The sequence below is a fragment of the Amblyomma mixtum genome, chromosome 10 (assembly GCF_055824585.1).
Source record: "Amblyomma mixtum isolate Tamu chromosome 10, ASM5582458v1, whole genome shotgun sequence".
NCBI classification, from domain to species: Eukaryota; Metazoa; Arthropoda; class Arachnida; order Ixodida; family Ixodidae; genus Amblyomma; species Amblyomma mixtum.
In genome coordinates this window covers 9,285,354-9,302,271 of record NC_143021.1, presented here as the reverse complement: position 1 = coordinate 9,302,271, position 16,918 = coordinate 9,285,354, and the positions used below count along the sequence as shown (strand labels likewise).

At 44.6% G+C, this 16,918-nt stretch overlaps 1 protein-coding gene across 1 annotated transcript in view; it reads right to left on the bottom strand.

Moving 5' to 3' along the window:
- The window catches only part of LOC149325097 (phospholipid-transporting ATPase ABCA3-like), a 282,026-nt gene that overhangs the window by 159,221 nt on the left and 105,887 nt on the right, over positions 1-16,918 (bottom strand). The window contains exons 6-8 of the mRNA XM_089564187.1: positions 16,429-16,604; positions 10,346-10,480; positions 8,738-8,867 (exon numbers count right to left, since the gene is read on the bottom strand). Coding sequence (XP_089420313.1) covers positions 8,738-8,867; positions 10,346-10,480; positions 16,429-16,604 — 441 coding nt within the window. The remainder of the gene's footprint in view (positions 1-8,737; positions 8,868-10,345; positions 10,481-16,428; positions 16,605-16,918) is intronic.

The window sequence follows — 16,918 nt, the reverse complement described above, 5'->3', positions numbered from 1 at the left end:
TAGTATAACAGCGCGGAAAACGAGAACAAATGATAAGAAACAATAGCACTGACTTTAAATTAAACTTTATTACAGACTGAATACATTTATACAGTGGGCAGGCCAGCAGCAGTATCGGCAACATGCTCAGCAACCATTTTTGTCTTGCTGTACCGATTTTGGCGGCCCTTCTGTGCGGACCAGTCCCACCGCGTGGCTGCGACCCAGTGGCTACGTCGTTTGACGAGCCCTCGCATCGCGGGAATGAATGGTGGCCCAGCGCCTACGCATCAAGGGCAATCGACGTGGATGTGTTCAGTGAGCCGGCATCGGAAAATCTGGCTCGTGCCAGGTGCCCGGCGATTACATTGCTTTCCGTTCCGCAACTGACAGCGCATCGCTTCATCTCGACAACTGTGACGTCACATCACATGGCTCAGCAAGCCCCTTTAAAAGAGCGAGCAACATCGACTTTCTTCAGTGGGCAGGCCAGCAGCAGTATCGGCAACATGCTCAGCAACCATTTTTGTCTTGCTCTACAGATTTTGGCGGCCCTTCTGTGCGGAACAGTTCCACCGCGTGGCTGCGACCTAGTGGCTACGTCGTTTGACCTGGTCAACGAGCCCTCGCAGCGCGGGAATGAATGGTGGCCCAGCGCCTACGCATCAAGGGCAACGACGTGGATGTGTTCAGTGAGCCGGCATCGGAAAATCTGGCTCGTGCCAGGTGCCCGGCGATTACATTGCTTTCCGTTCCGCAACTGACAGCGCATCGCTTCATCATAAAAACGTTTCCATGTACTGTTATCGTAGTGACAACCGGTTTCTGTTGCTGCTGCCCTGCCCACAGTGTTTCAAATGTATTCTGGCGCACATTGCTTTATTGCCTACTAACCTACTTCTTTCGGGCGATACTGAGACAAACCCAGGACCAACTGAGAAGCAATTGCTGTCGGAACTGCTAGACGGCCAAAAGAAAGTGCAAGGAACTATTGAAGGAATTATCGACGGTCAGAACGAAATAAAAGAGCAAATGGTTACACTAAACAACAGAATAGATAGCATTGAACAACAGTTGTCCAAACTAGGCACGGTGACAAAACAAGTAAGCGAAATAGAAAAAAACAATAGCAGATTTTGACAGCCAGTTGTCCTTTCTGATGAATAAGGTGGACGACTTAGAAAACAGAAGCCGTCGCAATAATCTTATGATTTACGGTTTAGAAGAGTCAGAAAACGAGACGCTTGAAGAACTTGAAAACACAGTGAAAGACGACATAATAAAAGAGAAGATAGGCATAACACCTACAGGTATAGAAAGACTTCATAGGCTTGGGCGTAAATCCAGTGACAAATCTAGACCGGTTATCATAAAATTTCTTGACTATCGGGAAAAGGCATCCGTTTTACAAGCAGCCTACAAACTAAAAGGATCGTCGTACTCTATCTCGGAAGACTTCTCAAAGCGCGTGCGTGACTTACGTAAACTTTTGTGGGACAGCGCAGCGGAAGAAAAAGCAAATGGCGCTAAGGTAAAGCTGGTCTTTGATAAAATTAGCATTGATAGTGTTATGCTTGCTTGGGATGCCCAGAAAGGAGAGCGTGTCAGATTGGTCAATAAGAAAAATAACTGACAGAAAAAGCATGATCCTACATCCTTGAAAATCTTAAACATTCACTGCAGAAGTGTAATCAATAAAGTAACCGAGCTTGAAGGGCTCCTTTTTACTAACGATTCAGACATTGCTGTGCTAACCGAAACATGGTTACATGATGCAATTTTCGACAGTGAATTCGTGCCTACTGGTTACAATGTACTCCGGAAAGACCGTACTGGAAGAGGTGGCGGCGTCTGTATGATATACAAGAAATCATTACGAGTTTTAAGGATGCCCGACGTGCCTAATGTAGAGTGCATTTTCAGTAAAACATATTGTGGTACAATCAGGTACATTATAGGTGTGTTGTACAGGCCCCCTTCTTCTTCCATATCGGTTTTAAATGATTTGAAAACTTACATGAACACATATTTAAAACCTGGCGATCGGATAATTCTAGCTGGCGACTTTAATATGCCTAATATTGACTGGCACACGATGTCCCTCAAAAACCATAACGACAAAACAGGTGATGCCATGTTGGACATAGCATTTGCATTTGATTTATCCCAACTTGTTGACGAGTACACCAGGGTACACGATAGCGCTAAATCTATACTGGACCTTTTCTTCGTAAGCGGATCTATTAGTACTAAAACAAAATGCGAAATAATCCCAGGAATCTCCGATCACCAGGCCGTGTTCCTTACCTTATCTGATGCCGCTATTGACAGGCATCCAAAGCAGTCATGTTTTCCTAACTTCTCACGCGCTGATGACACATCAATAATCGATACCTTATCCTTTTATTTTGATAGCTTTTCGAGGTCTACCGCAAATGTAGACGATCTGTGGATTTCTTTCAAGGATCTGGTTATGATGTGTATTACCCGTTTTGTGCCAAGCATTGTTAAAAAGACAAAACGTGACAATCCCTGGATTTCCCGCACTTCAATACAAATACGTAGAAAATTAAAAAAGTTGAAAAAGAAAAGGCAAGCAGTTGTCCATCCTGAAGGCCTGCTGGACAAAATTTCCGCTCTGTCAAGTCAACTACGAGGACAAGTAGCACTTGATAAAGAAAATTATTTTGGCGATTTGTTGCCTAATTTTATAACTAGCTCACCTGAAAAATTTTGGCGTACAATCTCACCAGTATCTAAGGATTCCCATGTATTTGAAATCAATGGCACATTAACACATGACGGAATGGTAATATCAACCGCCTTTAACGAATACTTCAAATCCGTTTTTACTAAGGATAATGGCATACAACCTGTCTTCGAAACATGCTTACCTCCGATGCCTGATCTTGTCATCAGTGAACAGGGTATAACTAAAATGCTTTTGAATCTTAACGTAAAAAAATCCCTTGGGCCTGATAAAATACCCAATGCATTCCTAACGAGGTATCCAGAATGGGTGTCCAAGTATTTGTTTATAATTTTTTCTAGGTCTCTAAACGAAGGACAGGTTCCGGGCGACTGGAGGACAGCCAGAGTCCAACCACTTCATAAAAATGGAAACAAACAGTACATTAATAATTACCGACCGATTTCATTAACATCGACAGTTTTCAAAATTATGGAACACATAATACACACCCACATTTCCCATTTTCTTGAACAACACAATTTTATTACAAATTTCCAACACGGATTCCAGAAAGGTTATTCTACTTGTACCCAATTAGTTCAGACTATACACGATTTTGAGAAAGCTATTAACAATAGTAGCCAAACAGATGCCATTTTTATGGATTTCGCCAAAGCATTTGATAAGGTCTCTTACAAAAAACTGCTTTCCAAAATTAATAGCACACTCAGAAATAACAAAATCATTAATTGGATTTCAGCATATTTGAATAACCGCCAGCAATGTGTCTCTTTTGGGGAACATTCCTCTCAAACTGTTTTTGTTGACTCTAGTGTCCCTCAGGGCTCAGTGCTTGGGCCACTCTTGTTTATCATTTACATTAACGACATCGTGAAAGACATTCCAGTTAATATTAAACTATATGCGGATGATTGTGTGCTATACTCCGAAATTAAAAACATGTCAGATCAGGTAAAACTTAATGAGGCTTTTCAGGAAATTAATGCCTGGTGTGATGTATGGCAGATGCCTATCAACTTTCAAAAAACCGTGTATATGAGAATCACTCACAAGAAAAGTCCACTGATGTTCCAATATTCATTTGATAACATTCTTTCCGAAGTCTCACACTACAAATATCTAGTGCTATGGATTACTAACAACCTTGACTGGACTAAACACATTGATCAAACTGTAAATAATGCAAACCGTAAACTTTTTTTTCTTAGGCGTGCATTGAGACTTTCCACACCCCAAGTTCGGCTTCTAGCGTATAAATCGATTGTCCTTCCAATATTAGATTATGCGGCAATAATCTGGGATCCGTTCACCAAAACAAACGTAAATAAAATTGAAAAAATACAAAAGAAAGCAGTACGTTTTGTTTACAATAGCTATGGACGCACATCAGTAAGTGACCTCTTAAACAGGGCTGCTTTAATATCTATAACCGAAAGGAATCGCGTTGCTCGACTAAAGTTCTTATACCAATTGGTCAAAGGTCCTTTTAAAATTAACATTGATGGACTAATATCATTCTCTTCAGGTTATTCTACAAGACAACGTCACAATCTTACAATCACCCCTTTCACCCAGCGTAATAACTGCTTTAAATATTCTTTTTTTCCGCGAACAGTAACGGAGTGGAATCCACTTACTAACGACGAAGTCCTACAGCTATCTGTAACATCATTCATCGGCAACCTCAGTGCACAATAATGTCCTCTGTCATGCATTCCCGTTTCCCATTTTTTTTTAACTGAATTTAATATTGTGATCATTTTGGTGCTCTTCCTTCATTTAATTAATTCCCTGTTGACCATGTTCACTCATGACTTGATAGTAGTGTATTTATATGCCCCAAAGCTTAGTGTACTTTTTTGTTTTGTTACGTCATTGAGCCTTTCATTTTTGCTGTTTGTGTTTTTGTTGCTTATTATTAATTTGTGGCCTTTGTACTTTTTTTAATATTTGTACTTACCTATTTTCTGTATGCTCACCCTGCGAAAATCCCTTCCTGGGATTGCAGTATTAATAAATAAATAAATAAATAAATAAATAAATAAATACCCTTCCTGCCATGAACAAGCTAAGGAAAGAACCGAACTTACCGACACTGATCAAGACCTGCAACCCCGCAAGGGCACCCCCCAAAAATCCTATTTCGTTGCGCCAAGTGATAATGACGGTTTGCTGAAGCACGAAGAAACACCCTTACGATTGTGCGAAAATGACGTACGTTTCATTCAACAAAGGGTTACATGTCTGATTTCACTTGACAACCACGAAATGGAAGTTTTGGAAGGTGTCTTTGGAGAGCTGTGGGCCTTGATCAGTGATGATAAATTTGATTCTTTTCTTCACTTTGTCTTGGAAAACAGGGTATAAATGTATGCAGGTGTGTAATAAAGTTTAGTTGAAAGTCAGCGCTTGTGTTGTCTGGTTCTAGGTTTATCCTAGTTTTCCGCGCTGTTACAGAATGGATCGTAACCAACTTGCCCAGCTTTCTGTCCTTATAAGCGATTCAGAGCAAACATCAGTTAGTGCTTCTTGTAACAAGTGACTCTAGTGTTTGGTTTAGAGAAATATTTCTGGAAAGCTGATCCGCAGAGGAAAAAACAAATATTTTTTTTTTACATATACCGGATGTTACAACACGCTGAACCCACTGCTGACATTGCAGGTTCTGCTGTTCTAGCTGCCTACTCTTCTGACCTTGCTCACATTTCCCGCCATCCGCTCGTGGTGAGGAATTCACGGCCAGCGAACATTTACTTGAGAGCGTAATCGACGTCGCTCCAAACCTAGCCCGATGCCGCTACTAACCTGGAAACCCAGCTTTCCACCGACACCATCAATCAAAGGTCCAATCCGCGCGTCATATAGTGATACTCCGAATCGCTGCAGGTTATCTCGGGCACGACACCCCATGCCACATCATTCTAAACCGCTCCCGACATGCTAGTTTGTTTACCTAAACATTTGCACTGAATGTGGAAAGAGCAACAGTTTTCCTTGTCGCGGTGACTTGTTTATCCCTTTGTTATGTTGGTGTAACACTGCACAAATGTGTTGCCACTCTTTAGCAATCCACATGTTATCCCAAGTGAAAACAAGCGATCTTTCGGCTGGTATTGAAAAAATTATGAGGTACACTTAAGCCTCCTTACGTGTGGAAATGCGACAGCCGTGCGCAGTCCCCCATCTGAATTTTCGCCTTGGGGCACGGTTAAGAGGCTGAGTTGGTTCCGCTGCGATACTACGCGCTCGCCATCTTTTGGGCCAGCGTCGCACATTGCGAGAGCGGTTTACAGTGGGTGCCGCATGATGGCGCTACGGTACGCCATGCCAGAATTAAATTTGCCGGAAATGTACTTTTGTACTCGCTTAATTGCGACATCTGTAATTTATCTGCTCATAATTACTCATGTACGTTTCAGTACATATCTCGAAGTTATGTCTGTAAGGCAACTCAACCTTCCGTAGACGCGCCTTTATTCATCTGCGAACCTCTTACCGTCGTTGCACAGTGGGATTATTTTTCCTACTTCTATCGCATTAGGTAGACGCAGTCGCATTTACGCATCAGTTTCTTTAAGCAATGCCATGGCTGGACGAAGAAAGAAAAAAGCAATTGGAACTAGTAATAACTCAATGCGAAGTCGAGCATGCGATAGATAAATTAAACCTCAGGAAATCGCCAGGACCAGAGGAGTTCAGTGCCGCATTTTATAAAGAATTTAAGCATGAAATTGCCACGGTGTTGTGCACAATCTTTAATGAAGCCTATAAAATAAACGGGTTGCCTCCGCCTTTAGGACTTCGCACAAAATAAGTGCTCATATCTAAAGCTGATCAATTACAGAAATTACAATTTGTTACCGCTTACCGACTGATGGCATTCACTAATGTAGACTATAAAATATTCATGAAGGTATTGGCGCGAAAGCTGTACAGAGGAAACCGCGACATCGTTGGACACCACCAGACATGTGGAATAAAAGGACGCTCGATTGTGTCCAACATTAAAGAAGCGGGGAGTGTATTCGAATGCTGTGATGACACTAAAAGGTGAGTGGCCATGCTTCAGATTGATCTCGAAAAGGCATTTGATTGTGTTGCTCCTGAAATTTTGTTCTCCGTTTTAGACCATGTGAAGAAGGAGCTAGACACCGCAGCGGACACGGGACAGAGAAAGAAGACGAAGACGACACAGGGCGGTACTTCAACATATCAGTGCATGATTTTAAAACTGCGGATCTAATGTGCGGATCCATGTGAATGTTGGTTCAATTATACGTAAGGGTGTAGACCTGGCGCATCGAAAGTGCAGGACTAGATTGATTGTTAATAAAAGTCTTGGGCGCGTTCAGCGATCGGTGTGTAACGGCTGTCCCCTTAGTCTTCTGTTATTTTGTATTTATATCGAAACGCTGTGCATGAAAAAAATGGAAAACAATAGTAATATTGGCGTTAGGTTGCAAGCAGACGAGGTTAATCTGCTGGTTTATGCAGATGACGTTGCAGTTTACTCAGTTGATCAGGGGAGCATAAGCGAGGCTGTCAGTTGTGTACGAGATTTCAGCAAAGTCACCGGTAGAGGGATTAACTGGTCCAAGTGCCTTGGACCCTGGCATGGATGGCCAGGCCATTTAGCTAACATACCGGGGGCCACTACTCTCGGCAAGTATTTTGGCGTTTCCCTCGATGCTAATCGCGAAATCGAGTATTACTGGCGGCCACGCTGAAGAGGCGAAACGGTGGGCGTAGTGTTGCTTTCGCAACAAAGCCAACCGACCATCTGTCGACACCACCAACGATACACCTTTAGCGCCTCTTTTTATTGCCTTCTTCCTGACCAACCACTTTTACTTCAACTGAGTTCTCATTCCTTTAACAACAGCGCTTAATTTATCATTAATTTACAGGGCCTAATAACCTAATCAAATGTATAAACTTAATAATATCAACTAAGTAATCTCGTCAAAGCATAAACATTTATCGCTTTAAAAAAGAAATAAAGCGACGCTTCCAGCTTTCTAATGATTTCATGATTTGTTTATTATTGCTTGTTTCAGTTGATCTGTTGTTGTACGTATTGTGCATTGTTTGCGTAATTTTTAAATAATGCATAGCTAGATTTTCGGCATTGCCTTCTGGTCTTTTGGCATCATGTTTTATTCTAATGTTTCGATTTGTAATAATTGCTTATGGGTGAACGAGTGTAAATGTTATTGCATTTTTCCACATGAAATCTTCCCGCTCGCCTGTCTGATGTGTAAGCCCGTGACGAAAGCCTTGTCAGGAAGCATATGAATCTCCCTTTGCCTCACGTCGTGGACATATCGCATATTTCGTAATAATGTGAGAAATAAACTGAATTGAACTGAATAGAAACCGCCTAAACCTGTGTGATCAAAATGTGCGAATTCGGGTTTTTTGTTCATAGCGTTCACGGCATCTTGCCGCTCTGGAGGCACCAAGAGTGATCCTTGTCGGTTAATCCAGCGGGAATCGTAGGAGAGCTTTCTTTCTACTGGTGCAGTAAGGTATCAGTTTATATTCACGATGGTTGGCATTTAAGCGATAAGCCAAGCTGCTTATCTGTGCACTGAATTCGGACTCATTCAGCTCATAATAGTGTCACGTAGTGGTGACTGCAGTCCAGCAAACAGGAAAACGGCGAGAATGGCTCCTAAACGAAACTCTTTATTTGGGCTGACTAGCGCCCGCAAAGAACTGAATCACTCGGCGGCGGCGTAGGAACAGGCGAGCTCGGCGGTCGTCGAACAGAATGCCCGCCGCTGTCGGCCGTGCTCTGTTTAAAGCAAACAGCGAAATTTCGAGATAAAGCTTGGAAAGTTACTCGAACACTCTGGAAAAAGGTAGAATCGGCTCCGCCTGGATACGAACATTCGAGATAAATCTAGGCGCGTCTTGCGTCACAAACAAAGTGAGAACGCGGCATGCCGGCAGCTTTGAAGATTGAAGAAACAAACACTACAAAGATTCGAGGCAATAGATACGCATGAACTGATCAGGGCTAGCACTGGCTCCGACGCGTACCTGCCAGCATCCGGATCAGCACCGATTTCCCGCAGCCGTTCCTTCCGAGAAACACTGTAATGCTGTCCATGTATATCTTCATTGTGACGTCATTAACGATGTAATACCTCAGGTAAAGAGGGTCAAGAACCTGCAGAAAGAAACATAAACGATGCTATGAGCTGTGATAGTCTTGAAGGCTATAAGAATGCTCAAAAAGTGTCTACAACTCTCCTGCAAGAAATCAATGATGTTGCCGCCTGCTTTGTGCAAAAGATTTACGCTTATGTGGCTTTAACGTCCCAAAGCGGCTCAGGCTACGAGGGACGCCGTAGTGAAGAGCTCCGGTGATTTCGACCACCAGGGATTCTTTAACATGCACTGGCATCGCACAGTACACGGGCCTCTAGAATTTCAACTCCATCGAAATTCGAACGCCGCGGCCGGGATCGAACCCGCGTGTTTTGGATCAGATACCGAGCGCCATAACCACTGAGCCACCCCGGCGGGCGCTTTGTGCAAAAAGGCCACATGTTCTAGTGATTGGTTAAGAGCTGGGCCTGTAATTTGATGGTTAAGAAGCATCGCGAGATTTGAAAACTGGTATGACACGAGGAATTGTTCAATCATTTGGTACACGGCCTGCATCAATGGACCGCTGGAACACAGCCTTACATACCTAAACTGACTGCCAACGGATTCTCCAGGTTTCTAGACGTCGATATGACAGGGCCCTCGCTCCCCCCCCCCCCCCCTCTCCTTCCCACCACAAAAAGTATGCTAGTTGATTGAATGCAGTGTGTCAAAATCCACCTCTGCCAGTTTTTTCGGTCTGCTGTTAAGTTTGTAAAGAACGACATGGTACACCACTGCTTCGAGCATGCGCTCCATCGTCTTGTAATGCACAATTTCCGGTATGAAGCTTGCCGGCTTAGAAAAGCTGGCTACCCTGAGAGGCTGACAGCGTCAGACGCTGAGAGCCTCCTTAAAAAATACACTCGATACAAAAAGGCTTGCCTGTTAAATTCTTCGACGATGGGACATGGAATATTCTTCTTTTAATCTGTCCGTTTTGGCTCTCGCATAATTTCTGACGTCATCATACAGAATGTTGAGTGTTATTACAGGCTATAACTCTCATAAGAACCATTTAAAGTTTTTTGGGCTATGATTGGAGAACAGCTGTGGAACTAAAAAAAAATTTGGAAATGCTTTCCTGATGCCACTCAGGCTGTGCCGTTGACAAACTTTTTAGGTGCTGGTAACTATAAATGTTGTGCTTTCTAACTCCTGTTCGCTTCGCCCACTTCCCCCACCCTAAGTGGCGCTATGCCACGGAATAATAAATAAATGTCGCTATCTTGGTGAACTGATTCAGCAAGTAATTGAGTTGTTGCTTTCGTTCGCAGGATCGATAAACTAAGCATTAGAACAAACCAGGCACGTAATAAGCGATCTTAAAGAGTCAATATAGTCAATTCCTCAAGAGTTAAAGTAAGGTAACTGCATTATGGCGTGATCATTATCCCGCAAGGCAGTCTGAAAGGTATTCAATCCGTGCTCAAAGCACGTGCTGAATCGCTTTGTTGTGAGAACAGTGCCCCGAAGTGGCTGTACCCGCAAGCTCACCTTGGTCAGCTTGTATATTACCAGGTGCGCCTGCTTCTGCTCGCGCAGGGCCTCGAAGAGGGTCGCGTTCTCCTTGACGTCGCCGAGGTTGTCCTCCGAGACGCCCACTGAGCGCCAGAAGCCCCAGTACGAGGGCTGCGCAGAAAAAAGCCCTTCTTGGTCCACTTCGCATGGCCTAGAGGGAGCCACGCACTAACCCCGTGTAGGGTGCCTCGATTCCAGCGCCGAACAGCGGCGCTGGCATCGAGACACGCTAACCCCGTGCCTCATCTCTCCAGCTGTCTACGCTTTTTTGCCCTTGGAATGCGCTGTACTACCCTGAATGACCATCTCGTGCCGTACCCAGCCCATTTTTAAGCATGAAATGCTTTTAGCTCCCGTTGTCGGCAGTGTGGTGACGTCACGCCGAGACTGAGAGACAACATCAGGGCACTGAATTCCACTCATCCTGGCACTGAAACGAGAGCATCCGGGCACCGCACGAGATTTAACGAGACTCTCTGAGAGGGCCGCGCTTCCGCGCTGTCCCCAAGGATGGCGCTGCGGTCCCACACTCACGCATGTAAAAGACCGGCCGCTGGGCTTCAGCTCATGAAGTTCCCCCCTTTGGCGGGCAGATGTATACACGCGCGCGGAGTATTCGAACGCGCTGCATATACATTCTTGTCAGGCCTGCGTCTCGTCGTGTCCGCGTACGCTTCTGCATCGTCCTGCATTTCAATGCCGCCACCGTCACAGGTGCTTAAGCCGAGCAGTGGAGCCTGATGAAAGGAGAGTTAGGAAGCGTCTTGCGGAAAGCGATCGCTTTGCGAGTGATACGCCACAGCAGAAGACTGCTCGCCCTACCGACAACGCCATGATTATACGACCGCGCCCGAAAGCGACAAGGCCGCCACGGTTCGCGGCTGCCTACCTAAGCTCGCACTACTGCAGGCGATCGCTTCGACGCAACAAGAATGTGGTGTGGTGTGGTGTGTTGAACACTAGACCCATTTCAAGATTTTGACGTACCATCTACAACCAATGTGTTATGCCCGTAAACATTTCATGCTTGCTCGACTTTCGGTTACGGGAGAGGCGGAGATTTCTTTCGCTAGAATATCTGACTCGCTTTTGTTGCCCATCCATTCCGCAGTTTCCGCTTCTGCTAAGGGCTCGGCCATTTTTTCCTTTGCATTGCCCCACAGGTGAGTAATCGTGGGATGCGAAGTTAATAACTTTCCGTGAGATATCATCGAGCTGTTGCTGATAACACCGGTGTGGTTGCACTCCAATCAGATGCTATTCTGCTGATAATTTCTACTGCCTGCTCCGAATGGGCACTGCGTTCTTCGCCTGAGCTGATACACTCCTTTAATACTTGTAATGCCTCGCTACTTATACCTGGTGTTTTTTTTTATCCACCAACATATTTCTTTAAAGAGCCACGAGAAATATGAAAATTGGTTCGTGCAGGCGTAATTAAATTTAGTTCATTATTCATTAGTTAGTGATCTCTAACAAGTAGTTAATGTCTGCAATGCAGTGGAATCCACCTGTATGAAGAGCCATGTCGTACCTCACGAATTTTTCAAGAAACATCTATCCAGATGTAAAAAAAAACAATAAAGAAGTTTTTTCTTGAATAGAGCTAAATATATTTACAAGAAAACATAGGAGAACCCGAAATTTTGTTATACGCACAAAATATAGCAATATGCAGGCTGCAATATAGATATGCTTTATTGTTAGCAAGTGCAACCCTGCACCACGATGTAATAAAACATCATGCAAAATGTTTTATCTATATCAACATGAATCCTTTGCTTTTGACTTGTTGCAATGAGGAACTTTGGATTTGACAAAATGTGGTTCAGGAAACTTTTTCCTACAGTTTTTCAAGTTTTGTTTATTATAATGTTTAAATTGATTATGCTGTGAATACACCTGAAAAACAATTAGAACATTTATTGTGTGCAATCAGGGACACCGTTGTGCTTGAATACAAGCAAGTGTGAATAACAGGCTTATGTCTCAAGCACGGACATGGCAACCTGCTTTTGGTAAATTGGTTTTTGAGGAAACGAAATGGCGCAGTATCTGTCTCGCATATCTCGGCGGACACCTGAACCGCGCCGCAAGGGAAGGGAGGAAGGCGGGAGAGAAAGAGAAAGAAGAAGAAAGAGAGAGAGAGGTGCCATAGTGGAAGTCTCCGGAATAATAGTATCCGGATAATAAATCTCCAGGTGGTCGAAATCAATCAGGAGCGCTCCACTACGGTGCCTCTTTCTCTCTCTTTCTTCTTTCACTCCCACCTTCCCTCCGTCCTTTCACAGCGCGGTTCTGGTCTCCGCCGAGTTATGCGAGGTAATTCCTGCGCCATTTCCTTTGCTCAAAAACAATTATTATTATTATTATTGTCTTGATCCCCATATTAGCAGGATATGGCTTATATTGACACAAAATTTGCGCGCAAGGTTTTAAGTGCAATAGAGCACCTTTCGTTCTCCAAGATATATGGATGAGCTCTTCGTCAGAATAAAATTTCTATTAGTTTCAGTTTCAGGATTTGACTGCTTTCGTACGAAATCTCATCTATTTCTTCTTTTCCGTACTGTCTAACAACGGTTTTCTTCATACAAAACTTTGCTGAATTACGAATGAAAAGATGACAGTCTCGCTCTTCACTACCTTCGAAATGCGACCGCCGCGGGCCGGCTCGAAGCCACTATCTCGTGCTCGTCATGAGAACGCCATGTCTCCACAGCGGAGTGCACAAGAGAAGCCCAATGCGGGTACCACATAAGCTCAGTAAAAAATTCGACAGAGACGCTTAAGACTGCCTACGCGTGGGAATGCAAACTCATTACTGTCCCTGCGTGCATTGATTAGGCGTGATGTTTTTACATGCTCTGAAGTTATTATTTCGAAAGCAATACTACGCCAGGTCTAACCACTCGTCGCGTGGTCCGTGGACCGCCCTGCTCCTCGAGGAGCCGCCGCCGCGCCTAACAGATGGTGTGACGGCAGCCTCTCCGTTGCTATGGCGACGCGTGACGTCAGCTTGCTCTCTCCACCGCAGCCAGGAGCAGCCGGTCTTGCCACGCTGCTCGAGGAGACTCGCCATGGAAGTCACCGACGAAGAGTCTATATCTGAATCTAGTTGCTCAACTGCTTCTCTTGCTTTCGCAGCCAATCAGGTTTAACCAGGAGTAAACCAAACCAATTTTTTAAGGCGGAAGCCTTTAATGTCTCATCGTTGTAAGCAGCAGTTGTCGACAGAGAATGTCACGCTTTTCAGTTGGTCGAAACGGTCGTGACGTCACAGTGCGCCAATTTCAAACGGGGCCAATTGTACTTTGGCTAGTAACCATGCAACCAATTGAAGGGACCATATAGTGATGCTCCAAGTAAGTGGGACTGAGCTTAGTTAATTGCTTAATTACCTAATTAGCCTAATTAACTTCTCTAGTCAGGCCATATAAATAAATAAAACCTAGTAAGAAATTGGTCGAGCTCGGGAATCGAACCCCGGTCTTCGGAGTGCGAGACGAGCATGCTATCCACTCCGCCATGCCAGCTCGATGGTTTGGAATGAACAAAGGCACGTCTAGTGAATACGGTGTCTTCGCTCACTGCCATCCTCCTCCCTTCCCTTCCGGCGAGGTTTAGGTGTCCGCTGAGATATGAGAGAGAAATACATTTCCTTTCCTCAAAAACCAATTTACCGACGAGCGAGGCGTAGAACCGAATGGGCGATGGCGTTCTATGGACTCCCTGGCAGCGTTGCAAGACGCTATCGCGTTCCACTCTTAGAGGCGAAGCTTAACATCTTAACCACACATCAGTGACCACACTTTAGTACTCAATTACATGTGACGCCACCAGTGCCACAGAAGCACTGAAAGTGGTGCGGAAAACGCTTTCGCCTCTACGCACTTTAGACAGTCAAAGTGCCCCCTGAATTTTTTTTCAGAGAGTTTATGAAAGCCACAGCGTCGTACAGCGTTCTGGGTGGTGTGCACGCGCGTATGACAACACTCGGAGCACTGTATGACGAACAGTTGCATAACAGTTTTGATGCGAATGTCTGGGAGGGCGTGCATTTGAAAGTGCATATGTCGTGCGTTTGAATCCCTGCCCAAAGCTTTCCACAAACTTGACCAGCAGATATAAAGTGTATGCAACGAGGAATCGTATGACACCCCTAGGAACGCTGCTCGACAAACAGTTGCGTCATATTTCTATACGAATGTCTGAAAAGCTGGCTCCGCATGGAGGCTGGCCAGTGATGAGTAAAGACAAACGAGATGCAAAGGATCTTCTGTCACAAATAACGCCAACAGGACTCTTGGACACTTGCGCTGAATTTCTCTACCGTGCCTGTGCCGATAAAACTAACCCTTTATAAAACATTAGTATCACCAAAGTTAGAAGTTAGAATAGTGATCTGCAGTTTGGGATCCTAATATAATCACACTGATAAACACACTAGAATCCCTTCAAAATCGTGCAGCACGTTTCATCTTGTCTAACTATTCCCGTTACACCAGCATTACTTCAATGAAAAACACACTTGGCTTACAAGACCTTCCTTCGCGCCGAAAGTGTTTTCGACTGTGTCATTTCCACAGACTGTATCATCAAAACCCTGTATTAAAGGATCATCTTTTTTCGAGCCCTTCATACGTTTCATCCCGGTCCGATCATATATTTAAAGTGGGTGTTCCAATTTCGAGAACAAAATTGTGTCATGATTCTTTTATTCCTAAAACCAGCGTCGACTGGAACGACCTTCCTCCGTCCATCGCTGCCATTACCGATATTGAGAACTTCAAGGAAACTGTGTTTTCTGCCATCATATAACTTCAGTTTTGTATAACTATGCACTGTATTCTTTTTTGTACCACTCCTTTCTGTAATGCCTTCGGGCCCGGAAAGTATTTGAAATAAGTAAATAAATAAATAAGTGGCGGTGCTAGGCTGCTGTGTGCGTCATGCGGCCGCTTGAAAACGTCATCCTGTTTTTATGAAATCGCTGGGATTTTGTGTAACACACACACCACCGGCTTGTTTTCTAACAGGGCTAGTAATGCTTTCGCAGAATACAGCGTCATAGTCGCTCAAAGGAATAGGCCACCAGTCGGATGTTAGGGGTGGCTCACGGGCTGACGGCTACAGCATTGAGAGGAAGCCGTCGTTTGTGTAGGAACATTTCTCGGTTTGAAGATTACGTTCGCCGTACCCACAGAAACTAAAGCAATAAATTATGCCCGCAGTCATTGTCCTCCCAAACGGTCACGATGCGGACAAGGCTATTCTTCTTCAGCCGCGACGAAGAAGCGAAGTGGGAAAGGGGGTCCTCCAAAAGTAACAAGCACTAGGGCAACAAATCTAAGATAGTATAGTAGCATACAACTTAAAAAAACAGCAGTTGCTAACACTGTGCCGCGGTCCGCGGCGTACTGTAATTTACCGCTGGGCAATCGCAACAGTAAACGAAATCACCTTTTTAATGTTTGACTATACCACACAAACAAAGTATCAAAATTCGAGAGCTGATAATTTTTTCCTTGTGATAAGCTGCTTGTTTAGGTAACAAGGAACGTTTAAGCAGCGGACTACTTTTTCGTCGTGGAGGAAGGAAGGAAGGAAAAACTTTATTTTACTCTAGTCCTTTTTCCTGCGGTTTGGGAGCATCTTCAGAGACGTTTTCTCCTTGATTTTACCCCCAGGAGTCTTCTCTGTCGAAGTCGTCCGCCTCTAATCAGTGGTCGGTTGCCCTCAGTCCAGGGCTCCGCTGGCCACTGCCGCCCGTTGAGCTCGCTGTACCAGACCTTCTTGGTCTTCACAGCGGTCGCTGGACAGCAGAGTCTCCCACTGCTCCGCACTCGGGTTTTGTATTTTGGGGACCACGTCGTGGAGGGCGGAGCTTCACAGCAGACTTAGGTTGCATCCGACTACAGTTGGGAGTCACGTTAATAATTTATAGCAAATGTAAATATAACAGTTAGCGCTTAAAAGGCAGCAAGACTCGAGTGTTCACCAATGGAAGCGTTATTTACGGAGCGAGCGATCAGACGTTGTTCACCACTTTCCCCCACCTGTATGAAGAACCAGAAGTTTTCCGGGAAGGAGTAGCTGTGTGGCCAGACATTGCTCAGGTACCAGCAGAGCACGCAGCTGATGAAGCACGACCCGGCCATGGCGAGGACGGCACGGTATACGCTGGTCCCGTGCAGACCCACACGCGCCACGTTCGAGAAGTGCGCACCGGGCCCTGCAGATGGAGCAGAGCTTTGCATATGACGTCACAACGGTGCGATTCTTTGAGATGTGCCATTTCCTAAAAGCTTGAATGCAGCAAAGAAAATTGTCCTCAAACATTATAAAACTATCAAAAAGAAGGACATGCGCATGATTTATTGCCTGACAGCGAAAATAGACTAGAGTCTGGCAACGAAAATATATCCCTACGAACGCTTCTACTCATATATTAAATATTCCTTGGTACTTTGGCTTCCGGCTGCTATTTTATGAAGTGCTGGACATTCTATGATCTGCAGAGTTTTAATGAGGCTGCGTTTCAAGGAT